This window comes from Polyodon spathula, chromosome 17 (genome assembly GCF_017654505.1).
Source record: "Polyodon spathula isolate WHYD16114869_AA chromosome 17, ASM1765450v1, whole genome shotgun sequence".
NCBI classification, from domain to species: Eukaryota; Metazoa; Chordata; class Actinopteri; order Acipenseriformes; family Polyodontidae; genus Polyodon; species Polyodon spathula.
This window is the reverse complement of record NC_054550.1, coordinates 5,267,089-5,293,310: the sequence shown is the minus strand read 5'-3', so window position 1 is coordinate 5,293,310 and position 26,222 is coordinate 5,267,089. Positions and strand designations below refer to the sequence as shown.

Sequence of the window (26,222 nt, the reverse complement as noted above, 5' to 3'; positions counted from 1 at the left end):
TAATCACTATACAAAAATAGTAATATAGTAGACTTGTTAATGGATGCAAGTATCGCACAGAAGCATGCCTTGCTCTTTCAAAAATACCTGGCCTGATGAATTATGTATGGGTTCAGAGTGTTTCGTTTCTTTGTTTTTATGGTGGTTCTGAAAGATTACATGAGGACTACCGTTTGCAACGCACTGCAGTTAAAGAAAAAAGAGACAACAAGATGTTCGATTCAGTGAAGGATAAGAAGAGAACATCTTCAGGAACTTCTCTTAGTAACAAATAGGGAAACAATACAAATGCAGTTTAATAAATGAAAAAAAAATATGGTCGATATATTTCAAATTTAATCGAGATTATATCTTTTACAGACATGTATGTTTACATTTATTTTAACATTTATTTGTATCATATTAATGTACATATTTAGTAAAGAAAAGTGTTTAGTAAAAATTATATTATTTTTAAACCATAATAAAAATATATAATTTATGCAGCTTTCATATATGTACCACTATTTAAAAAAAGAATAAAAAATTAACAGGCAAACAAATGTGTTTATGCATGTTGCAGCAGGAAGTACCAGGCAAGGCACAAAAGTACTGATTATAGGGATGAGTTAGATTGTAAAAAAGCATGTGTTTTAAGAAAGACATTTTCAGCTAAGTGTCCTTAGGGCTTAGGCACTTACCAAATTTCCATTTTTCAATTGTTCAAGTGGCTTTTCCTTTCTATATGACAGCTTATCTAGATCCTGGATTACGTTGATAAATCCATTTTAGGCAGAAGCAGAAAAGGAAACAGTTGAGAAACAGAGAAACAGTTTAGAAAGAAACACGAGAACGTGGAGTAATAAAATTAACAAAATGGGACACACAGCATCACAGCTGCATTTGCTGCATATCCTTCAACCTCGGAATCTATCCCTTGACATCTCAGCCGAGCCCTGAAAATTCAACATGAGGGCTTCAAAATCATAACAGCGCTCCTAAATTAAAACACGCAGTAAATTATACCGGATAAGAGGTTCTCATGAGAAACGTAAAAGTCAAAAGTGTGACGTAAGTACTTATAAATGATATATAATTAACGAGCGCTCCATAATTACAGTTTAATTTGAGAGTTCCAAAATCGCAGTACAATTTAAGGGCTTTCTAAAATTAGAATTTACAGTAGCAGCCCTTCTATAGCTCTGTCTCCAGGACGCCCTTCACAGTAACCAATAAGCTCCTTCCCCTAATGACTGAGATTCTTTGCAACCAGTAAAATGCATGCAAACTGCACACAAGGCGCGCAAACTGTGAACTTTCTTTAGCCCACTGTTAAAAACACCTGGAATTATCTAACTGTTGTATTGTTATTATATCTTATTGAACTATTTAGGTCTCTCTTTGTGTTCACACTGTCGGGGTGTGCCTGTGTTGGCCTGCAGGCATGAAGTGAATAAAGTACAGTTTTATACAGTATACTACCTGTGGAGCAGGTTGAGGAGATGGAGGTTTTACAGGAGATTTAAGACTGGCAACAGCAGTGGAGTAAAGGGAAGGGCAGGTGGAGACAGCTTTGGGTCCAGGAGGGGGGGAGCTGGGGGCAGGCTGGGCAGTCTGTATGGAGCGGATGTACATTGCCAACGAGTCAGGAATGTACCAACAGAGAGAATTGAAAAAGCAAACAGTTCACTTTAATCGTGTCTGGAAGAGGAAAGTAAAACATCACACTGAAAATAGAAGCAAAATTCCCATTCAAAACCGGAACGGCTGTCAGTCAGTTAAAGCCTAGCCTAGACACGTTAGTATCATAAACAAACAAGCATGCCTGAACAAGGTCTAAATGTTCTCCAGATAGGGACTTTTTATGGTACTTGATCTTCTGGTACTTTTTTGTTTACTGAACCTCAGACCACGTCTAACTTGGCTCTGTGTTTGTTTTTTGATGAGGTGTATGTTTTAAGCTAGTGGTAGAACATACTTCTCAATGTTGCCAGCCCTTTGCAGAAATCTATAATGGAGATTCAATTTTGGTCAACTGTACAGCAAGCCATATACTGTGATCATCTCCACATCTCGGATGACAGAATTGCTTTTTCCTGAGTAAATCAATGCTAAACATGGGCTGGATTTCCACTTCCCCTTATTAGGTTGTGTTAAAAATCCTGTCATTTAAAATAATAAATATCCCAGTTTATAAAACGTCATGCCTTATTATGGCAGCACAGTGGAAAATAGTGCACTGCAGAGAAAAACTGTGGGCAAATTGAAGAGGATTAAATCATTTTAAAGCTACTAAAACTATCAAGAAATCGCGCAGGTCATTGCTCCTTTCTGCAGCTAAGTTGTTTCTTGCTGGCTCAACACTGTAATTTATTCTTCACGCAACCCAAATCATGGGAACATGCAATACATAAGTAACTCTTCTACATGTTTACCCTGGCTAATTTCCATGTACATTTTGAAGTTTATCATGCTACTGTGATTAACCATGCTTATATTGTCTATACCGCGTTTTCACAAAGATTCGCAGCACTTCTGTATGTTTTTATCACGGTACAGTGTGGTAAGCTTTGGTAAGGCAAGATAAATCTCACATGGATGGTCGGGAGAGACTCAAGCAGGAGGGCAGCAGATAGTCACCTGAGGTTGGAAAGCCATGTACCCAAATAATGAACAAAGATGGGCTGCCTTCTCCTTTATGTTCTTTTTGTGAAACTCCCTAGCTGACAGAGACTGAGACCTCCTCTGTAAGATGTGAACAGCAAAGAAGAAAGCAGGTTTTACAAAGCAAGAAAATGAAAAGCAGAAAAACAGTACTCTGAGAATGAACAGACATGCCTTTTTCCTTTATTTTACTGTATGTGCAGGCTGTAATATTACTTCTCATTTTAATTTTGACTCTGACAACAAAAGCTAAGCAAACCATTTTTTCATTATGGAACTACCACGCCGATAGACACTACGGCTGCAGGGATCAAGTCCTGTTTCCACATGTAGAAGTCAAGTCTTTATACCATAATGAACTTTACGTGACTTCTTAGTGTAACTCAGTACTGGCTCTTTTTTACTCCCAATTGAGGTTATTTGCAGTGAGAGAGGTGGCTTAGTGCATTGACATCATGTGCATTCATTTTAATTCCTGGCTGTCAAATTTGAATTGATTTGAGCTGCTTCTTTATACAATACCTGTGGAGCAGGGTCAGATGGAGCTGTTGCATGAGATGGAAAAGAGGAAGCAACACAAGAGTCAGGGGAGGGGCGGGCCGAGACAGTTTTAGGCCCAGGAGGAGGGGAGCTGGGGGAAGGCAGGGAGGTCTGTGTGGAGCAGATGTACATTGGCAATGTTTTTTTATTTTATTTTATTTCTCTAACCCAATTCAGTAATTTGAATGAACCAGTTTTACATTATTTTATTGCCAGGTTTGGTGATATCAAGATTATCTAAGTTTAGAAAGATAGTCAAACAATAAAGAAACAGAGGTATAAGTAAGAAAACAGGAAAAATAAATGAGAAGGAAACGTGCAGCTGGTCACCTGATTGATCTGATCCTCAAGCCGCTGAAGGCGTTGTAGCATTCCTGACACTGCTAAGACAGTGGAGTGGTGAGAAGCCGAGAGGCGTGTGCTCTCTGCCTGCTCCTCTGTTATATCAGCTTGTTTAGGTTTCCTAGGAATGTACTCAATGCAGTGCAATGGTTCACTTGTTCTTTTTACCACATATTGAGCACTGGCTGAAGACTGAAACTAGAAACACACAGAAAATGTGACTTTCCATAAGTAAAAAATGTGATCTGATTATTTTGTATTGCATTTCTATCTTTTAGTATGCATCTGGTAATAACATTAGGACATTAATAGATTTTAGAATCTAATTGCGCTTCTAATTTGTAATGATAGTGGTTAACACTACACACTCATACCTGCCTTTTTGGTGAAACAGCAGGGATGGGGTTTTGGTCTTTAGATTTGGTCAATAGGGGACTCTCTGGCATACCAAGAGAAGGAGGCTGTGGTGCTCTGGTAGCATTTGAAACAGATTCAGTCTTTAAAAGTACAGCAGTTATACCCAGAGCAGCACAGCGGTTGTTAGGAGAAAGTTCAAGGACAGAAAGAAAGAGAAAAGGGGGAGAAGAAAAGTCAGTAATAGAAATATGTACACGACAAGCAAAACTCATAAATGCATAGAAACTGTTTCTCTGTAGGACTGCAAAAACACTGGTTGCCATTTTCAGAAAATATTTTTCTTATCGTGTCACTTAGACACTACAAAATGATAACTACGAGAAAGCATCTAAACCTGTAAGTTATCCTGCAGAGATGAGCCATTTGGCAATCAATGCATTCAACAGCATTTCTGTGTCAAAAGAGGTAACTAAACTGACTGTTTGTCATTCATTTTCCCAATCCCACAGAACCTCAGTAAGCTCCTTTTTTGAACCTTATTTCATAATATCTAGATACAAAATGTAATTGTATAGTGATAGAGGCTTTCATTCAGTTAATAAATCAGACAAAACCCCTCTTTCACCTTGCCAGACAGATGCAGATAACCCAAACTTGCATCAATAAAGTAGAGACTATATTAAACATTTAAGTATAATTACTGTATCCCAACCGTGGCTTGTTCAAGTCAATACAATCCAAGGAATAATCCCATCATACTGTCTATACTGGATAGCATTCCTTAAGTACAAATGAGGGGCAGGCGAAAACCTTCTTCTTTTGGAAATTAAGCAGCTCTGAGAATCTGGCATTCACTTAGGTATAAACAACAAGTAACCATCATCAGCATGCCTGGCCAACTTTCCTTATCATGGTAACAGCAATGGCAGTCAAAGAATTTGTGTTACACGGCGCTGAAAACATAATGGGAGTTCAGAGTACACTAAAGTCATTTACTTTTCTTGATATCGGACATACGTGCTTGTTCCATTACTTTACAGACATGTTTAACTTGGATAAAAAGCTAGAAAAACATTCAAATGAACTTCATGCATTTTTACCAAGGGGCTGCTTCAAGACGACTGCTCAGTTATTGAATTGGATTGATATGAATGACTATGGTTGTACAACTTGTGCTAAAAAAATGAAGACCTTGAAGAAGACTTCCCTGAGTTTGTTAATGATTGTCTTTCTTTGTGTGCCTAAAAGGGCTAAACCATTTAAACGATCATGTGAAATGCATAACTTAGAATACAATAACGTGCACTTTCTGTACCAACTTTACATTTAAAAGAGCTTCTTCAACTCTGGACTATTGAAAGTATCTTTTCCAACGTTCTATAGTCCAGTAGCCAAATAAGCTCCTTGGGTTTCTAAGCTGGACAACAGGAACAGTGAAAATAACTCATTACTGTATAAAGCATATCCTGGACACAACACAAAGGGCAGTATTCAGGGATTAGCATGCAACCAATTGCACAGGACTGTAAGGTGCTAATGCTTTATAAATACAGCTTTAACACTGAAGGCCTCAGCAGCAGATTTGTATTCCATATGTTTATTCATTGAACTGTGTAGAAGAAACAAACAGCTGTTGCATATATTGTCCAGGTTTTAGTTCAATTTAAGATGCTTGGACAATAGTGGTGTTTCTTACCATTCTCCGTAGGGGCGAGCTGGGCGCATTCTCTTCAAACTTGGCCAGCAGTTGAGAAGCCATTGATTTGACTTTGTTTTGATTCCCGCTATCCTTTCCCTCCCCGCCTTCACTCCCAGAGCTTTGACTGAAGAAGTTTGAAGCCTGCATCAATTTGAAAAAAAAAAAAAAAAAAAAAAAAAAAAAAAAAAAAAAAACGCTTTTAGCGACTTGGATATCTCATACTATGAGAGAGATGCTTTGAAAATCATTTAAAAAAAAATACCTTTTTTATGCTGTAAACTAACCTCCTCCAAATGACTGAATGCCTTCCTCCTTCTTTTGCTTGTAGCTTCGTTTTCTTCCACTTTTTTGTCTTCCTGAAATAAAACAATTGACACTTCAACCAACATTACAGAGACTACCACATTGCCATTTTTAAAACAGAGGGTAGAATATTGGCGTTCAATTTTGCACAAGCGTGTTATGACAGACTTCAATTTATGAGACATTTGAAGGTGAACAATTCTGTGCAAAGCCTTGCGATTACTAAGAAAAGAGCTATTGAAATTCAGGTCTTTTCCGTTATTCAGCTAGGGATTCAATTTGATAAAGCATTGTAAGATCAGACAGTGAGTCATACATGCTCTTTGGTAAAGATACAAATCTTACTGCCCTCATAGTGAGACAGTTAATAAAAGGACACAGATACAAAGTTGCAGATGTACTGTATTAGTATTACACCGATGAAGGCAGTAGACGAAAAGTATCAGCTAATGTTCAAAGGATTTGCTTGCGTATCTTGATACAGGCAACTCTTTTGTTCTCTGCACGCTAACGTTTACTTAAATAATACCCACTGCTTTTTAAAAACATTTCTAGAGTATAGGCTTACCCAAAGAAGGTGATTACATTACATACTGCAGGATCCCATATGAGCTAAACATCTTTTATTTTGAAAAACGCTGCCATTTCACTAGAAAAACAGATTATATTCTTTTTGAAAACTGCCTACAGCTCGAAATGGTGTAACAAACCACTTCATTTCCTAGGGTAATGAATCTTGAAAGTGCAGTTTAACAGTGACCTTTCTGGTCAGCTTCCTTTTGCATGAGCCAGCATATAACTCTGTAATTATCCATACAGTACGTACATCTGAGGTTATTATATTTTAAAGTGATATGTTCTCCAGGATAAAAAAGCAGCCACATGCAGTTGCGCAATAACCTTAAATATTTAGATAGATATTAACGTTTTAGTATAAAATTATGTTCCTAGCACATAAATGATTGTATAATGCGTGGATCAAGTGACACTGTACCTTTGGTGTTCGTTTTCTTGGCAGAGTTAAGTTAAGGAAGTTATAAAGAGGGTTTGCTGACTTCCCTGAAGAAACTTCATTACTCTCGTCAATTTCTCTCCTTAAATTGCCTGTAAAAAAACAAAGACAACCAGATTAGCAGACTGTCCCTAGTGTTACATAACAAACGTGACACTTTGAATTATGAAGACACTTATTATTGTCTGTTGTCTACTGGGCAGACAGGAAGATATGAAGCTTGATATACCGTACATCAAAGTGAGAAAAAAAGGAAACCAGTTGTATGGAATGCTGTTGTGCGAAAAATCGGAATTCAGTTAAATGAAAGGGTAAGGACACTTTGTAAAACCTCTGCCTTGGTTATGCTATACAGAATTACAGACAACAATGGCAAAATCAAGACTCATAAACCAGCATGTTGAGGGTTATTATTTTAAACAGACATGCATCAATCCATTTTATATATTTGTTCGCAACAAGTCAGCACAAGAAATTACATTTTCAATTTCCATATATGCTCAGAAAACCACCTTTGGGGAAAAAAAAAAACAAGCCCATTACTCTAGAGTCATGCAAAGCACTGCATAATTTGTTTGCCATCTATACTGTGCATGAGAATATTGTAGCATCCAGTTTTATTAGTTCAAGGTTTGGTTGCATTCATTCAGTCAGAACACAAACTAAAATTGACATGCATGTTGCTGCAAAAGGTTAATAAATTCGAATGCGTTCTTTATGATATTGCATTTGTACTCCGGTCCATAACTGTGAAATGCATTTTATAACCGATACTGAATTCAAAGCAGATACAACAGTCATACAGAAGATACCGACCCGTTTTGACTAGTGGTAATAAGAGGTGCTTACCAGCTGCATGCAGTGGAGCCCCTCGGAAGAGCTCGTAGAACTTGGAGAGGTACATGACCATGCTCAGCTTGTCAGGCTCGCTGTCAGCTGCCATCTCTTTTCCAGTCATGACTGGAGAAATACCAAACTCCCGCTCTGCCGTGTCGAATGCCAGCTGGTTGTTTTCGGCCACATCTTCTTCATTGAGACAATCAAAGTCACTGCAGAACAAAGAGCGGACGAAGCCATCAGAGGGACTGGGAACGCAAATTAGCCCTACATAAGTAACCCTTCTTGACTGACAGGAATGACGCCTGGGAAAATACAGTTCCAGAAGGCAATCCCAGCTCTTTGCAGAATTCATTACACTGGGTGCTAACTGTGAACTACGGCATAGAAAAGCTAGCCAAACTGTTTTTCCACCCTCAGTCGCAGAGTAATTCTGCACCCTTTCAGGCAGATATTGTATCTCATCTTCCTGTGGAATGATATGAAAAAATACCCATGGTATGTTAAATATTTCAGCAAAGACTTATTTTCTCATCATAGACAAGAACAGCATGTGTAAGACAAACTTGTAAATTGACTGATATATAAAATAATAATAAGTGACAGTTCAGATGGAATGGATCACGAATACATAATTTCTTTATAGGAACATGTTTGAGCTCAAATATAACTTAATTTAATTAGCAGGTGAGCCCTGAACAGCTAAATATTACAAAGGCACATGTAACCCAATCTGCAGCTTTGAATCTTACAGAAGGTCAGGTCGAAAGTGGTGTATAAGAGCACACAGCGCCAGGCCGCTCCTCCATGAGGTGGTGAGGTCAGATACATGAACATTCCTGTAGCTCTCCGTCTGCTTCTGGCACCAAGTCAAAAGCCTGTTGGGTCGAATTTCAGATTCTGCAGCAAACAAGTAAAAATACATAAATGGCCAATATTGTTCACACCGATAATTCCCTGAAGCAGCATAGCCAAGTGGACGGTAGATATTCATACTCCTCATTGCCAATGACAAGTACACTCCCCAAAGAAATACTCCGTTCAGAATCGCTTTATGATTTGGAGTGGTGTTGGGTGGCCACGAAAGATGGATTTGTAATGACTTTTTACATGTGGAATGCTGATAATCCAATTGTAAAATCCCAGTTCCGATTATACCTTATTCCCAGGAATGGTGATGTAGCCTTTCTAATTCTTTACAGAAACAACCAGTGCATGAAAACAAATATCGAAAAGGTTTATTTTACTGCATTGGAAAGTGATTCCAGAGTTGGGTCAGTCACTCCCTTTAGTCAATATTAGTAACATCATGACAAAAATAATCAGCTCCTCTTAAACTGAATTAGTAGACACCAGCAATGATATTTTAAGCTTTCTGTATGTGTATGTTTATTCCATATCTCCAACACACCAGAGAACCACAATGCAGCAATGGGGGGAGGGGTTCTGTCCACATGCTAAACCCCATCAAATGAATTCTGCCTGTTCAGTCTGACTTACCCCGTCGTGAAAGATTAACAGATCGTCTGATTGAAGATGCTCTTTCAAGAGTACACAGTTGCAATTCACTGGTAATGTACAAGTGACGTACCTAAGATACAGAGAAGAATTAACACAGACAGGTTTAGTTCCATGCATTGCGCACATCGCACAAAGTGGCTTGCCACTTGTCTAGCTCATACCAAGGTAGAAAAACAGTTCCACATCTAATTATTGCTTTCATGTGGGATTACACCCATAAAAATCAATAATGCAATTCTGTGCACTGTCAAACAGAAATTATCCTCTTTAGGAAATGTGGCTTTTCCACAATGAAACAGTCTGATTTGACTATCCTGCACCTGCCATTAACAACTCTATCCTCCACTGTCAGCATTAGTCAACGTTCGATGTCTACAATAACTAACCTGGAGAGGTCGCACACAGCTGAAGTTGAGGTTTGGGTATCGAGTCACTGGATCAATTGTGTACTGGTCAAAGTTCTTTGTGATGTTTTCGGGGGTTGTCTGAGGCAGCAGTCGGTAAATACTCTCTCTGAAAAGAATAGATGCTCAAAATATTCAAAATATGCCTCTCCCGTTTTGTTCTCCAAAAACAACCTTATTGTGTGTTCTCCACGTGTGAACCTGTCTTGCTGAGAGTATTTGATCAGACATTGTGTTTCCTTGTTTTCTTAACTGGTAACAGTACTGTGCCAGCCAAGCTAAACAGCCTGGAAAATTATAAACTCCATGTGAGAGGTGTTACTCAGATTGGTATTTGCAATAATCACTGATTATTGGATACTATAACGATCTTCATAACAACTTAAAAGCAGTGTAACCATGCAAGTATTCAGCCCAGACTTGAGTGTTGAAACTTTGTACCTTTCTGCCAGGATCTCAAGCGGGGCTCTACCCTGAGCCCAGCTCCTCACCATCCACACCGTGTCAAAGGCAGCCAGGAAACCTCGGGCACAACCAGTCCCCATGGGCCAGAAAGGCTACAAAGACATGGCGGTGATTGGTTTGTGAGGGAATGGAACTGGAACATTGCACGTTAATATCAACTCGAGAGACATTGCAGGTGTAGGAGCTTTGCCTCATTGTCATCAATTGGCTTTTGATCAAAACTAGAGAGGGGGCTATGAGGAGAATGAAGACCAATGCCCATGTATTAAATACATGTGAAATTACTTCTGGTCAGAAGTGGTGTGGGGGCGACTGTTGCAAGAGTGTGTCTGGTATTTTCTAACTTAACTGGCAATGAGATTTCAAGTAAGTAGTCTGAGATTTGAGTATGGGTGGCCTGTTGAAGCAGGTAAGGCTGTTTATAACATGCATCACTGAGATTTAGTTATCATTAACATTTGTGCCTCTGTTCAAAATCTGTCAGATGGTTTCAAAGCCACATCATGATGACTAAACTATACTTTTGACAGTAACAGGTTCCCAGAGACATTGCTAGAACATTTCATATCTCTATCACATACTGTACAGCCAGCTAATCGTTGTTTTAGCCAAAGAAGACTAACATGTGGAGCAATGTCAAGATATATTCAATGTACTCCAAAAGGGGATTTTTTTTTATAAAATATTAAACTTCAAGAAATTCTTTTTTGAAGTTAAATAGCAATTGAGGGCCCACAAACCTCCAGTAAACTGTCTCCAACTAGAGCCACAAGCAGCTGATGGCCGTGCCTCTCTCTGATCAGCGCTGCGTTCTCAGAGGCGTGCATGCTGGTGAAATCAAACATGGCCACATCAGGCTGGCCGTAGTGATTTATTGCGAAGTCCAGAGACGGAAGCTGATAGTTGGTACCAAAGTCAGCTGCTTCCCGTGCATATGAAAGCAGGGCTTCCTGATTCACGTTCTCGCTGCTGAGCAGCATCTCAGTGTCAATGTAGTCCTAATAAACAGAAACAGATGTTTTAAAATGACACCAAAACAGCGATTAATACCTCTGTAAAAACAACAACAAACAAGCAAACAAAAACTTCAGCAGTACTGTGCGATGTAAACTGAAGATGACTGTCAAATTAACACTTGTCGAAAATACACACCACCGCCAGCAATGTTTTTGACTGCAATTATCCCATTATTGAGACAGCTCTGGCAATTGCTTGTCAGACTGGAATGCTGTCAGCAATCTGTAATTCTTGACATTGATCGAGAAGGCTTCTCAGTCTTTCAGTGACATCCCGATAACTTTGAACATAAACCAAGTTTGATTTATATTGTTTTAAAAACATAACAATTCAGTTAGACTGCTGCCTAGCATTGAGCAGAGTCAGGCTTTTCAAATATACGTGTGACAAAGTGGAGCACAACAAAATAATTCAATGTGAATCTAAACTCACTTGAATAATGACCCCTTTGTCCAGCAGACTTTGTTTCTTTGCTGTCATTACAAAGTAATGGGTGTTATCCCTATAATATACAATGTTCTCCAGGTCAATTCCTAAAAAACACAAACAACAAAGCACTTTATCAAAACAAAGCGCTTGTGTGAATTAATAATGAAGCACATATTGATCCTTCAACATTTTACATCATTAAAAACAGAACCTTAAAACAAGGAAAGACATCATCACACAACAGCTATAACTAGAAGACACATTGTAGCTGGTAACATCAATCCAACCCTTCTAGATCTTTTACACTCAGAACTTCAGCGTGGCAATTAGAGGCTAGTAAATCTTTTTACACTCTACAACAGTGGAATTATCAGAAAGGAATTAGCAGCCCACCTGTTTCTTCTTTAAGATCCAAAAAGAATTTCTGGTTGAAGATGAAAGCAACACCACTAATTTCTTCTACCTTGGCTTCGGCCGTCGTGTTTCTATTAATAAAGTTAGCAGTGATGGCTATGGCCAACTTTCCACGGAACTCTTTTCTTCTGAAACCTGAACAAAGTGAACAAGATTACTACCTCCCTGCTGTGCTGCACGACACAGAACATTAATCCCACGATGGTCTGCCAGGCTAGCTTAAAATAATTTGGGGTGATTTACACAGAGGGGATGTGAAGGTTAGCCATTAACAGACAGGGGTTGTGTAACCAACTGAGCAAAACCAGCCACCTCATGTCTAGTTGTCAAAAGGTTGTTAAATGCATGTGTTTCTAAATTAGGCGATCCATAAAAAAAAAATCTACAAAGTATGCTTCCTTGTACTTTTAATGAAAATTCATCCACCCTTTTTTTATATGCTACAGTTTAAAATAATAAAAAGCAGATTTGATCTAGGACTAATACAAATAAAAAAAACATCTCAGGGCAAGAAAAACCCTTGCATGTGTTGTAATGTCCTGGAGTGCAAAGACACTCAGAGAGAGCTGCATTAGCTTTTGAAATACCATGGGATTAGGGAAGAAAATCTGGTGGGGACTGGCCTGCTAAGCTAGGACTTCAGTAGGGTTCAGTAGCTTGTTGCTCAGGTTCGGGGGGGGGGGGTAAAAAGTAACAATTGGTTTGTTTTACAGTTTGGCAATGCATTTACCATGACACCTATTATTAGAAGCAAAGTCATTGACATCATACATGGTTTGCAGAAATTACATGTGAAATAGTTACAAAGCCAAACATGAATTTATAAATTCATAACCTTTGAACTGCATTGAAAGAAAGATGCCATCTTTCCATAAATGGTGGGGAGCAGCAAGGTGCTCCAGAGTAGACTATGTACCACTAGCACTAGGTTTTGACTCCATCGTTGTGGCTTTCTCCTTGTCCTCGTCATTCCTTACCTTCCAGTGTGTTTCTCCGTCCATCGGCCCCCACAACCACATCAAATTCGAAATCTGAAACAGGGTGATCCATTGGCCGTACTTCAGCTCTCCAGCCAGTTCCTGCAATACAGAAAGGAGGCTCGCTGTCTGTATAAATGCTTCTCTGTGCATTCACCTGTGACACTCATTAGATCTAATGGTGAAACAGTCAATATTTTGTGTGTCTGGTCCTCTCAGGGAGTGGTGCTGTTCCCAACATAATCTGGTTGAGAATGCACTTCAAATTGTATATTATTGTGTGCAATGTTCTTAAAATCATGATTCAAACAGTCAACAGACCTGCATGTTTAACACCTTTTAAAATATACAGATAGACAACTTTTAATATGCAGAGGCATATCTTATTGAACCACAATGACAAAAACAGTAGAGGACTAACAATGCAACTTGTTAATAAAGGGTATTCATGCTTTAAGCTTTATAACTTGTACACTTTGCTTCCTAATTAGGATAAGAGATAATAGAGTACAATATGTACTGTAACCCATTTCACTGCTGCTGTAAAAAAAATAGATATTACTTCTAAAATCAGACTGTATAAGGCCTTAGACATGATCTAAATGCAAATAATGTAACACCATCATTGAAAAGCAACATGTGAAGGATATTTTATGGAGACTGACACAGCATGAGCTATGACTAGCAGAAAGAGCAAGTCAAGTTTCTGTCACCTCATTTAGGAAGCACTCTTATTTATATCTGCCTGCTGACGTACAAGCTGTTCGTATGCCGATGGACAGCCAAAGAAAGACCACTCCGTATTTAAAAATTGGTTGAAAGTTCCTAAACACAATGTTCCAAGCGGAAGGATCAGAATAAATGCACGGGCTTTGTTATTCAAAATGTGTTTTGGATTTAATACACGTAATAAATATCAGCCAAACCTCGAAGTATCTGGTTACAGGTGTTGAAATATTTTTTTTTTTTATTGGCCCATGCTGTTGCTATCAACACTGTGGGGACTGGAGCACAGCACAGAGAGATTGTGAGTTTCCATGTGGGGTCACAATGTCTGTCCTTCTAGGTCTAGTAAGGGTCAATCTGTTAATAGAACTGCAGGTATTTTTTAAAAGGGCACTTTTTCCATGGCAACGTGATGTTATTTTTCAACATAAAAGCCAACCACTACAAAACGAAATATTTCACAGCATGAGAACCATGAAATGACATAAGACTTGGAACTATGATAATAGATTTGGACTGGGACTAACAAGCGCTTCCATATAAAGATACCATCTATTTTTTTTCCAAGTTCCCCGTGTTTCACCAGCATTAGCAACATACTGTTGTGTACTTTTCGTTGTTAAGGAAAAGGGTTATTTATATACTGCAGAGGCTCAATATACTGTAACTTGTAAGGTTGCCTTGTGGGATTGGATGATTCAGTGTCACAGGGCAGGAGAGAAAATGAATAGCAGTGTTAACACTCTCTGATGCCTGACTTCATCGAATGTAATAAATTGAGCGTACAGCTGGGTAAAGTATGATAGAAGGAGACAAGCAAAGAAATGTCTAACAAGGAAAACAAGCCTTCAGGGAATAAGAGGATAAAGAATAAAAAGAAAGGAAACTGGGGTGATAGGTATCCTGTTCTAGACTGGCATATCCTTGTGAAAAATTAAATGAACACTGGAGCACTGACTAGTTTTTTCCCATAGGAGGGTCACCATGGTAGTTCAGAACTGAAGCTTACCTTGATTCTCTTGATCTTCTGGAGGTTCCAGGAGCTTCACGAACTCCACGTTGACGTGAAATTCTACCCCGACAATAAGAGCTATTTTTACTAGCATCAGCTGCAGCTGTCGAATACCTGGCAATGAGATTTAATACAGATGCTTAATTAACCCCCATAAACCAAACGACTTCTCAAACAACATAGTAGCGTGGCGTTTACTTATCCTCATGAAAATATATATCTCCCTCAACACACATGAATACTCAAGCTTTTTGCTTGGGAGGTTAAAAATGTGTGTTAGAAATATCGGTCTGTCTATTTTGCGTCATGCTTATTTTCCATAAAAGACATGGAGTATGTTATGTATATCAATACGGACAAAAAGAAGAGTCTGCTGTAGAACCCCTTGTTATCAGAGAGCACTTACTGATATGGTCTATTGCCCCAGCACAGAACTTTCCATAGAACTTCTTGGCTCCGAGTCCTCGGAGATCATGAATGGTGTAAGGCCACAGGTGCAGCACGTTGTTCCTGGAGAAGGTGTCCCTCTTCTCTATCACCACCACCTTGGCGCCAAGGAGGGCGAGTTCTATGGCAGTGCGCAGCCCACATGGCCCGCCTCCAATAATCAGACACTGTCCATAAAAAAGAAGACAAGACAGTTATCCTCATGCAAACTCCTTGGTTTCCAATTAGTGCCTGGATTTTAAATGCCACATGAACTTCCAAGTGAACTCCAATGAAGTTATCATTAGACCATGATCAATTCCACAGGTATTTATATTCATATAAAACAGCCCCATTCTGATCTCAATTCATAAGAGCTGCAGCTAAGGGTAACCATAAAGATATACTAAAGGACTCAATCATTCTATTGGGAAGAAGCTACTAGCTTTTTATAAACCCAGGAAAGACAAGTGTGGTGGTAATAAGAATTGACACGTTATTGCTGTAACTAGATACTGTACCATACTGTAATTACTGACTATATTTGATTTGTTGCATGTTAAATTATTATAATTAAATGTTAAATTATAGAGCCTTAGAGGACTTCTTATTTTAAGTGACTGTTCTCGGCTCCTTTTGGATATAGACAGATTGCCTTTTCTGTAAAACAAATCGAACTTATCCACGACAAGCATATGAGGCTTTTCTTAGTACGTAAGGCCTCCATGGTTGTGTAGAGGAACTGATCTGACAGGTTGTTTAGAGGGACTGATTTGACAGTTTCTGAGCATCTCAGGTTCATTTTGACATGGATCGAGAGTTAGACATGGGGTTTGCATGATCAAAGAATTCCAGACATCCTTTCATCCAGAAATGCATTGATACCCATTCCCAGTTATAAGGCCAGTCTGAAAATTTATGAGGTGGTGATGACTTCACCCTGAATGAGTGCCACTAAGAACTAGGTGATGTTATTAGCGCATGCTTCAAAAGCATTATCTCACTATCTAACCCTGCTTGAGTCACGCACAAAAAGGCTATTGTGTTAAACGAGATGGATGGCTATTTCGGTTAAACCAAAGGCCTTTTTGCATGCTTAGAATATTTTTATTTGAAAAAGAAAAAAAACTAATGACTGGTAACAGGCATAAATAGTTTTATACAGCTGTGGTAAGCTATTTGTGGACCGAAACCAGATATTACATGTAAAGTAATACATATGTATATGTCTGGTTTAACTGATTCGACTTCGGGTTCTGATATCAATTTACTGTAGTAATGTTCAGGTCAAATTTTACAAACTTTTTTTTTAGATAAAGACTTAGTGATGATACTGGAATAAACTGTCTGGATTTGTAACCACACCTTTTACGCTCTCTTTTGTACCCACAAGGTCAAACAGTGTACCTAAATACATTACCTTTGGGCATAAGGCAGTGTAAGTTTTAAAAGTCTGTTTTAAAGTTATTCTTTAACACTAGAACAGCACGATTTTCAAACTACCTAGAACCGCCACGCGGGTCACTTTGACCCGTACATTTTTAAACTGCTTTGTTATGAAAATGAAAGACACGCTATCGCATACAACTGAAAAGTTTTATTAATGAACATCATGTCTAACATTTGCATTGCTGAAACACTGTATTTAAATGGAAAATTAAACATAAAAGGCTTTATTTTCAAAATGAGCGCATATACAGGACGACTACAAACAGTGAAAAAATATAATAAAATACACATTTCAAAAGAAACGGGTGAGTACATATACCTGTGTACAGGTGTAAATGGGTATATGTACACACAAAACTATAAAACCGAAATCATTGTTTTGGTTTGTAAAGCATATATTGTAAAGCATGGGTCACATTGTCTCATGTGGCAGTTCTAGGTAGAACTGTTGTAAATTCTGGCTATCAAATGCAGTCAGGATATTTAATTAATATATTTAGGAAAAGTCAAAAATGGACAGACACATGAGATTTACAATGGAAGGGTAATTAACATTTTAAATGCAAAATGGGTCAAACTGATCTGCGTGGCGGTTCTAGTGTCAAGGCATGACAGGTTAGCAGGTTAGTTGTTGGTCGTGACATCCATGTGTGTTTGAAGGAAACTTTTCTCTGTTACAACTTAAATTAAGGTATGTTTATTTCAAAATGTTCTCTTTATTGGTGTGATTGCAACGCCTCTTTGATGTTCGGATTGTTGAACATGATTGTTTTCATGAATAAAAACCTGAATGAATGAGCTGAACATGGTTTGAATGTAGAGCCATATGCCAACATACCAAGTATGGTCTAGTAATGGTGAATAATATAAAATAATGACCAAATCCAGGCTGAACACGTTAATAGTTCTTATTTGAACCGTGAACCAAACATGATGTAACACGGTTAACATAACACCTGGGTAGCCCCATGTTCCTATAGGTAAGATCAATTATCAGTGATATAGAGACAGTTAAAAGGAACAGAAAATTGAATCAGCTAGTCCCTATTCCCTGTTCAAATGTGTTTCAGAAAAATACATGGGAACTCTATGGGTGGCAGGGAAGTTTTAAGCTGTTGAAAATATTTTGACATGGCAGAGTTTCTGCAGAGGATTCCTATGGCTCTCCAAACACAGTTTCCAAGGCTCTGGTCCAGGATCTTACCCTGTTTGCATAGTGTGTTAAGTCAGCTCTACTCTCACTGGGCACACGAAGGAGTATTCAGGGCTCTGCTATCTCAGCGCTACTAACAGAGCCTTGAGCAGCGGTTAGCGCAGTCAGACCATAAAAGGCCTGGACAGATTTACTGGTAATAAAAAAAGTAATACTTTAGTCATTTTTGTCTTGTTATAGATTAGTACACGTCAGCCAAGTACAGGAAAAAACAACAACTGAAAAACCTGGCAGATGTAGCTGATACTTAAGGCTTCAACTCCTCTGTACTTATGAAGATCATGATTTGGTTTCCACAGGAGTGAATTAATTCCATTCTGCCCATTTCAATGGCTGTCCCATCTTCTTAATCGGGAGGACACATTTTTATTAGTGTTATGAAAGCTCTCCTTTTGGATGCTGTGGAAAGGGCTGCTGAATATTATGGTCCCTGAATTGAGGACATTTTAAAGCTGATCAAGCTTAAGATCAAGGATCAAGTATCTTAGAAACACAACACAGTCTTTTAAAATCATATCACGAATACTATCACGAGGATAGTGAACCCTGAAAATATTTACAGAACCTTGTACTCAAGGCACCAGTTTATCTAACATGTACGCAAGCAGGACTTTGTATGATATCAGTTATCTGCACTGTGCAATGATTCTCCTGTCTGAGATACTCACAGCTGGTAAAGCATGTGTAAAAGTCACGCCACATTAGAGTGACAATCTCTACCCCTGCGACTGATATATACTTGGCAATATAAAATCCTGTGCAGCAGTTAAAGGAATGGCTGAACACAATGAAAGTGTGTCTCTTTGCGGTGGTAAGAAACAGATTAAAAATCAATCGCCCCTCTTACAATAAGGTCCATTTAATTTCTTAAAGAAAGCAAGTATAATTTGATACGCATGATAACTGTATTTGCTAGCACCGCAGTGTGAACGATGATTGTTAACTAATCATAGCTAACCCTTTTGTTCCATTAAGTTTCTCCACCTTGCGCAACATCCACTCGTTAGATAGTTCTGAAACGGGCGGTTTTAAAGAAGCACTTGTTACAGCAAGCATGCATTCTCATTTCAAAACGATGTCTGGCACTACGCTAGGTCAAAGACAACTGCCATGCTTGTACTTCCTCGGTCATTTCACAGGGGGAATGAAATTGTCCGCACCCCCTCACTGGCTTCCTTCCTGTCAATAATTAATCAGAAGCTTCTCCCATAACACTGCTAAGGTGAAATCAGCCAGGAAGTTAACGTGCGAAAACAATAAGCCCCAGAAAGTGAGGACTTCCTTTAACCTACAGCAGAACCAAAAATCATGTGTTAAAACTGCACTCAGAGACCTACAGTATGTAGCCAATGGAAGTGCAACAGCTAAGATTAATGACATTATTTTGTTAGCTAGAATTACTTCAATACAGTGTTGCTAGTAATTAGAAAGCACAGAGCAGTTCCTGAAAGTAGACTAGCTTTTTATTGCTTTGACTCTGCGTATTGCAGAAGAATTGACCAAGAAACCATATCTTCTGCAAACTGTACTTAAACACCAATGATTATTCAACCAATATTTATATACAGCTTCAGGCTATTACAAACGCTTCAAACGATTCAGAGCCGTAGTATGGGACTAAAATCCTTCAGGTCCAATAAACCATGAAAGACAGGAAATTGCATCATACTTGTGTGCTAATACCAGTCTATAGTTTCTGTCTATTTTAACACAAACAATGCCTGCTTCATCATGTGGATCTATACAAGCTAAAGGAACACAAATTGTGAGCAGCACATTTTTGTGTTAGCGCATGGCCCGGGTTGAATTCCATGCAGTCTGTGAAGTGCCGCACTGTCTCCACAAGCACTGATAAAGCAAAGCTGACTTCTTCAGCAATCTGACAACCTGACGCTCCTCAGGGTAGACTGGCGCTACTTCAAATAGTTTTCGCTGGCACCACCCTGTAAACGTATGCCTATTTTACTCAGCTCTTCTATTATTGCTGCCCCTATAAAAACAAAGATTCTGACCCATGTGGAAGTCCTGAAGTCTTTCAGACGTTAGGTACAGAATTTTTTATTCTTATTATTATTTACGTAAACTAAAAAACTGTGACTGTTTTGTCCTTACACTGCTAAACATAAAACAAAGCATAATCTCACAGCACATGGGATAAAGGAGCTACAATATACAGCCGCAAAATTGTCGGAGACATAGATTTAAAAATTGGAACTGTGCTGTCTATAAACTATGGTCCGATGCCGTGTTTATTTATGAATATATTTTCCAAATGTGTCCACTATTAATAAAAAATACCAAAAATGAATTTACTTAATCCTGTTTTCCAGGAAATGTACTAACCAAGTGTTACTTACTTTATAGTCCTTTGCACTATAACTGCAAAATGTAGCGTTTACTTTCTCCAGTACAGCAACAGCGAGCTTCTTAATATTATTGTATCAAGCGTAGTATGAAATGTCATGTGGGATGATGAAACTGTTTGGCCAGGATCTCCTCTTTTGTTCCAGTAGGCACTGCCCGCAAAGCAGTGGGAAGCCAGGAGAGAAACACATAACATTTAGTGAAAGGTGGGCTTGGTCTGCATAGTATTTGGTAGCCATTAGGTTTAGTGTAGCGGGCTGAGCCTCGTCCCTAGAGTTACAACACGCCTCTAAAAAATGATGGCGAAATAATATAGCAATGAAAAAAATGTAAACGCCATCTTATGTTGAAAAAGTGATAAGAAACAATAGCCTCCAAAGGGATTGACTTTTTACAAATATAATTTAGATCTAAATAAAGCTTGACACTTTTGAAGCCCAACTCATTCAATGTCAATGACTGTCTAGTTTAGCTTTAACCTGGTTTCAATCAGACTGGTGGCTATCACATCCAGCTGCCAGACTTCATAGCTCTCCAATCGGCCAAATGCCTGTGGCAGCTGTAATGTGTGGAAACAAAACATAATTCCAATTTCCATGTCTTTGCACACAACTCTGGTCTATAATTAGGGTTAGAACATCATAATGTCTAGCATTACAAGATATCTAGATATTCCCCACAGGTAATTTGTCATGGCACAGATTTCTAGATAGTACTGCATATTGTTGACAGGTACGGCAGGGTAAAAACACCAACAATTTAGAAAGAATATTCCATTAGGATGCTAACATGGTAAAAGCATATATGTCTTTAAACTTAAAATCCATCCGTAACAAACACATAGATTACTTAAGGTTGCATTACAGAAACTTGTGCCATGTCCTTCTCTTGTAATTCTATTGTAATTTTCTTTTTTTTAACCTTGTAATATGTGTAATTAAGGATATAATTAATAGTTAAACTGAACTGTTGCAGTACAACTAAGCATCTAGAATAGTTGAGAAGACTTGAATTTGAATTACATTTTTTAGGAGTCATTGCTTCAACTTTGCAGGCACAGTGAGCGTTGAACCGGTGCTTGAGGACAAAGTGCAGAACATATCTGATATAGTAGTCTTATAAAAAATGTAAAAGTGTTTTTACTTATGCAACAGAACCCAGATTATGGTGCACACAATGTACCGAACACAGCTTGTGGATTGGGGGGGTTAAACTACAACTGAAAAGTAAACTACAACTGATATTCTTCAAACAGGGATTCAAAAGATGGATATGTAGTGGCAGTGTGGCCTCTGCTGTCATCTTTAGAAGAACAGTTTCCTGGACTGACTAAACTGTGATTCACCAGCACGTCTTGGCAGTGCGTCATGTTTTAGGAATTCTGTCTTGTCTTGAGGGTCAAAGGAAGCAGACTGAAGGAAAGTTATTAAAACTTAAAAAGTTATTTGGAGGTCCATTTCAGAAAAAAATTACTTTTGAGCAATGTTACCATGCACTTAGCTACTCCCTAACATGTAAACTCAGTGAGTCATTTTATACTGAGAGAGAATGGCATATACGCTGTTGCTTGAATTTATATAATAAGCAGTTACTACATCTATGAATGAAGTAAAGATGGAGAATCTTACTGGGGCTCTGTCTGTCAATGTGCTGATATGGTAAGAGGTACAGGAGCAGAGGAAGGAGCATGACTGGTTATAGCCATAAGAAATCATTACTTAACATTTGTAAATATGTGACTGTATGCAGGAGAAGAAATTAGAGGCTTGGTAGCTTTCACATAATACCTCAGAAACTTTAGGTGCTGGCCCTGTTCCATTACTGCACTGTGTTAAAATGAATTGCCACTTACTAACAACTTTAAATAGTCCAAAAAACTCTTACTAACACTCAACCTTTCCATCTCCTGTTTTACCATTCCGAGTGAAGTAATCAGAGAATTCTAATGAGATAATAAAGATAATTTATTGATATTTATTGATAATAAAGCTTAAGTGTAGTTGTTTTAACTTTTTTAAACTATTCCAGCTGAATATAATGGATTACAACTGCAAATAAAACAAAAACACCTAATCAACACAGGTAAAGTCATCCTAAAAAAATGTTTTCATCTGTAAGGCGGCTGTGGTCCATTAAATTGAAGCTTGCATGTTTTTTAAAGGTGTTTTTTTGTCGTGTGATTTTCTGTTTCTATTATATCGCTATTTGTGTCTCCTTTTTGCCTCAATAGGTTCATTTCCTGGTTAACAAATCAATACAAAACAGAAAGAGTATGCTGTCCTCAAGAACAGCCCCCCCCCCCCCCTGTGCGCACTTTCAGACGCAATGGTTGAACAATATCATTGAGTTGAGTGCTTACCCTTGTACCCAGGCAGGCTTTCCCTTTCTGGTATTCTTTGTGACTTGCCCGCTTGTCAAGTTTACTCCACAGCGCTTTGGCTTTCCAAAAGGTCACCTTGGACTTGAGCTTGGTGTAGAAGCTGTTATAATCCTGGGTGTCCAGTTCAAGCTGGCGACAGAGGATGTTGAAGGCCTGGAGGGTGCCCTTGCATGTTGAGGCCTGGACAAAGTTCTCAAACAGCTGACACGCTTGGCTGTTCTTCTCATCGTCGTTGTTGCCCATGGTCTCTCCAGATCTCTCAGTGGGGACAGGCTTCTTACACTTTCCAGCTGTACTGCAGCTAAACTGACTGACGACCGTCTTTCAGCATTTCCAACCTAAACTGATAAAAGAAACCACATTCAGTCTGATGTCATCTCAGTGGAGAAATAAGCATGAAATTCTTAACAGATGGCTAATAAAACTGCATAGATAAAATTACCATGCTCCTTGGTTTCTGTACAGATTAGAGTTAAAAAAAAAAAAGAATTGTTACAGACAAGCTGCTCTTTGTAAAATAATCACATGAGATACTATTATCTAGTGTAATTTATACCATAGAAACATCTCCAGATAAAATAAAGGATTATTTATGGTAGTTTGCTGAAACCTTGGCCAATACTCTTTGCTTTGAAGATGATGTGTGAATGAGTTCAGACAGTCTAAGCCTATGCATTTATGGCTTATGTACGTGATTGCACATTTCCATACCACCACTAACTGGCATGCTTTCTGCAAGTGCTTAAAATAGGCTCCAGGCTATGCATGTCAAGAGAGTGAATCACATTCCCATTGTCTCAGAAAGCATGCTCTACATAAAGGAGCTGAGATAGTCCACGCCCTGAACAAACACCAGCCCAGGGCTGTCAGTTTTTAAGTCATTGTCTCATACACAGTACATGCATACCATGGACGATTGCTTCCAGAAATATCTGTGGCAGGGTGCTAATAAGTGAAGATCCACTCTACACTTCTTAGTGTTCTAGATCACATTATCGATCGATAATCGATCCAATCAAGAACTCCAACTAAGAAAAATGTCCTGAGCGCTACCTTGCTCTGTTCGTTCTGCTGGCTGTTTGCAATCTATGTCTGATCAGCTCCTATCACCCGACTAAGCGGTCTGTCTAACTAAGGAAACCAGACCAAAAATAAATAAATAAATGTCTTGTGCTTTGGTTTTTGCTTCAAGGCTAATGCTGTCTAAAATATTTCAAAACTGACAAACCAAAGATCAACGATGTCCACAATCTCCTAGCAATTGCAAGAACATACCAGTTCAGAAAACTGGAAAACATACAGTATGTAGGGTCTGTAAACATGATGGTTCCAAATGTGCAAACTTGAATGAAAACTTGCACTTGAAAACTTCCTGTGGTTAGTGCATATCCTTGTGCCATGCCCTAGGGCAATGTAATAATATTTTCTTTTAGTGCCTAAACAGCATTTTGGATTATTTGCATGCATGACTTTCAGCCGTCCTTTCAGAGTCCTGGAAAATGATTCTTTCCTTCATGATCACAGTTTACTTTAGCGGCAAGACTGCTTGATGTTAAACTCAATTGCATGCTTAATAAAAGAAGTTAAGTGACCCATAAAAGTGTATCATGTTGAATTGCACAGTGGTTTGGGAGATTCCAACCATTTCTTTTTAAATAGCTGTGCTTTACTGAGCTTCAGTAAGACCGAAACACAATATAAATGTACTGTCTTAGACTGTGTCATGGTATAAATAGACTCTGGTTGTCCTGTGGGTTCTACTACAAGGAATCTTTTTCCAGCACCCTCTAAATCAAGCTGACCTTCGTGACAGATTCCCCCACGTGAGCGCTGCCTTGCGCTCTCATAACACTGACAGCTCAATTGTTTCAGCTGCTCACTTGAAGGTGCAGCGTCCCTTTATGTTTCTGTGCAGTTTTAATAATGTTGACATACTTCATAACCCCATATCGGAAAATAGAAGCTCTAATGTTTCCCGTTAATTGTTATCAATTGGCAAAGGTTTCAGCCTGTTTTTGCTACATAAAAGTGTGACGATGTACCACTAAATCTGTATATTTAATGTATGCAATTTACACTCATTAACATATATACCGTTCTGATATTGTAACATGCTTTTCATAGGTTTTAACTGTGCATTTACTGTGTTTTACCATAGCTGTTTTGTGTTGTTTTACCATGCTTTACTTAGTTACTATATATAATAAGAACACAATATTCTTTTCTAAGGGAATCTAATGTCAATTTGGTTTATTCTAGTGCTAGACCTCACATATGCATGCCCTGTTGGCACACAACACCCTTCTGTAAGGCTGGTTGTTGAAACTTTAATCTCCAAAATGTTTCCGAGTCGTGCTAAAGCAGGTTTTTCTTTCCACTGCATGTGAAACAAGAGCACTTTGATATTCAAATCAGTCGCTACGTGTGTGCAATATGAACAAGTGTAAAGCCTGGCTAGAGAGAGGCTCATCTGCTTGCCATGATGTACGTGTACACACAGTCGTGTTCCCATTATTATGCCTTTTGGGATCAGTCTCTCGTCACTAATTAAACGTTTGGCAGTGACTCCATCACACATCAAGCGCTGAAAGATCTCCATTTAAATATCTGACATTTTGGAAGTGACTGACAACAGGGAAGGTTTCTCATAGTAAAGGCAAAGTGTAATAAAGCATGGTAAAGCACAGGTTAGCACGATAAAGCAAAAAAACATTGCAAACCAGCTATGGTAAGTGCATAAAAAAGCATCAGAAAAGCATGGGAAAACTGCAAAATTTACTGAGCTTCTATAAGGTGCACTAGACACTAGGGCACACTTTACAAATAATGACAAACACAGTGAAAAAATGTGTTATACCTGCAAGTGGACTGTCTGACTGTGTCTTATGAGCAATGCTGCAACACATACTCTTCTGTCAACCACACCACCTTGCTGTAACCCATCTGGTCTTTCTCTAGTTTGTACATCTCTATGCAGTTTAATAATGATCTACTGTTATGCAGACAGCATGCTGTTTATACCATGGATATGACTATAGCACAGCCATGTCTTCAATTTGCATTTTGTGGAAATAATGGCCACATTTGTATTCCTTCTACTGGAAAGCAAAAGGGCATGAAAAAGCAGTTTTTTTCTTGCTACCTTTGTAGTATAAGCTACTTGGAATAGCAACATTTCACTAAATGTTACTCTGCTCAAACACCGCTACTTTTTATAACTCATAAGGGGTTGTGCATGGGATACTGGAAGCACATACAGGGAGGAGCAGCAGCAGTATTTATGCAATGATCTGTGGCTATTTGCAGGCACAGTTTAATCACGCCGCAACGCTTTCAGGATTTAAATTTAGATTTTCCAGACCATTTCTGTGCTGACACCAAGCGCTCCCCATTTTATGCTGAATCTACTTCCCAGGGGAGCCTTTTAAAATGCTTTCTTCAGTCGAGCTCTGACAGCAACAAAGTCCTTTGATATACTTTTTCAGTTACATTCTGTATTCAGTGCTTGTTTTTCAACTTTTTTTTTTTGTGCATCTTCCTTTATCCACCAATCTCTGATGCACCAATACAGCTGTCCTTTACTGGTCTCAAACTAGGCTGTGAACTTCTACAGAAACATGATCAAAAGGAACTGGTATTAGCAGAAGCTTTTATTTTACAGAACAGAATCTATTTCTTTCACAGTTAAAGGT

General features: G+C 38.6%; 1 protein-coding gene across 1 annotated transcript in view; it reads right to left on the bottom strand.

Moving 5' to 3' along the window:
- The window catches only part of LOC121329865 (F-actin-monooxygenase MICAL2-like), a 71,254-nt gene that overhangs the window by 32,742 nt on the left and 12,290 nt on the right, over positions 1 to 26,222 (bottom strand). The window contains 22 exon segments of the mRNA XM_041275820.1: positions 88 to 183; positions 681 to 743; positions 1,462 to 1,593; positions 2,620 to 2,724; positions 3,166 to 3,294; positions 3,514 to 3,723; positions 3,900 to 4,022; positions 5,579 to 5,722; positions 5,866 to 5,937; positions 6,879 to 6,988; positions 7,746 to 7,945; positions 8,486 to 8,633; positions 9,234 to 9,324; positions 9,641 to 9,767; positions 10,100 to 10,215; positions 10,864 to 11,121; positions 11,573 to 11,673; positions 11,963 to 12,118; positions 12,961 to 13,062; positions 14,696 to 14,812; positions 15,105 to 15,312; positions 22,510 to 22,873. Of these exon segments, the coding sequence (XP_041131754.1) occupies positions 88 to 183; positions 681 to 743; positions 1,462 to 1,593; positions 2,620 to 2,724; positions 3,166 to 3,294; positions 3,514 to 3,723; positions 3,900 to 4,022; positions 5,579 to 5,722; positions 5,866 to 5,937; positions 6,879 to 6,988; positions 7,746 to 7,945; positions 8,486 to 8,633; positions 9,234 to 9,324; positions 9,641 to 9,767; positions 10,100 to 10,215; positions 10,864 to 11,121; positions 11,573 to 11,673; positions 11,963 to 12,118; positions 12,961 to 13,062; positions 14,696 to 14,812; positions 15,105 to 15,312; positions 22,510 to 22,773 (3,072 nt within the window). The 5' untranslated portion in view covers positions 22,774 to 22,873.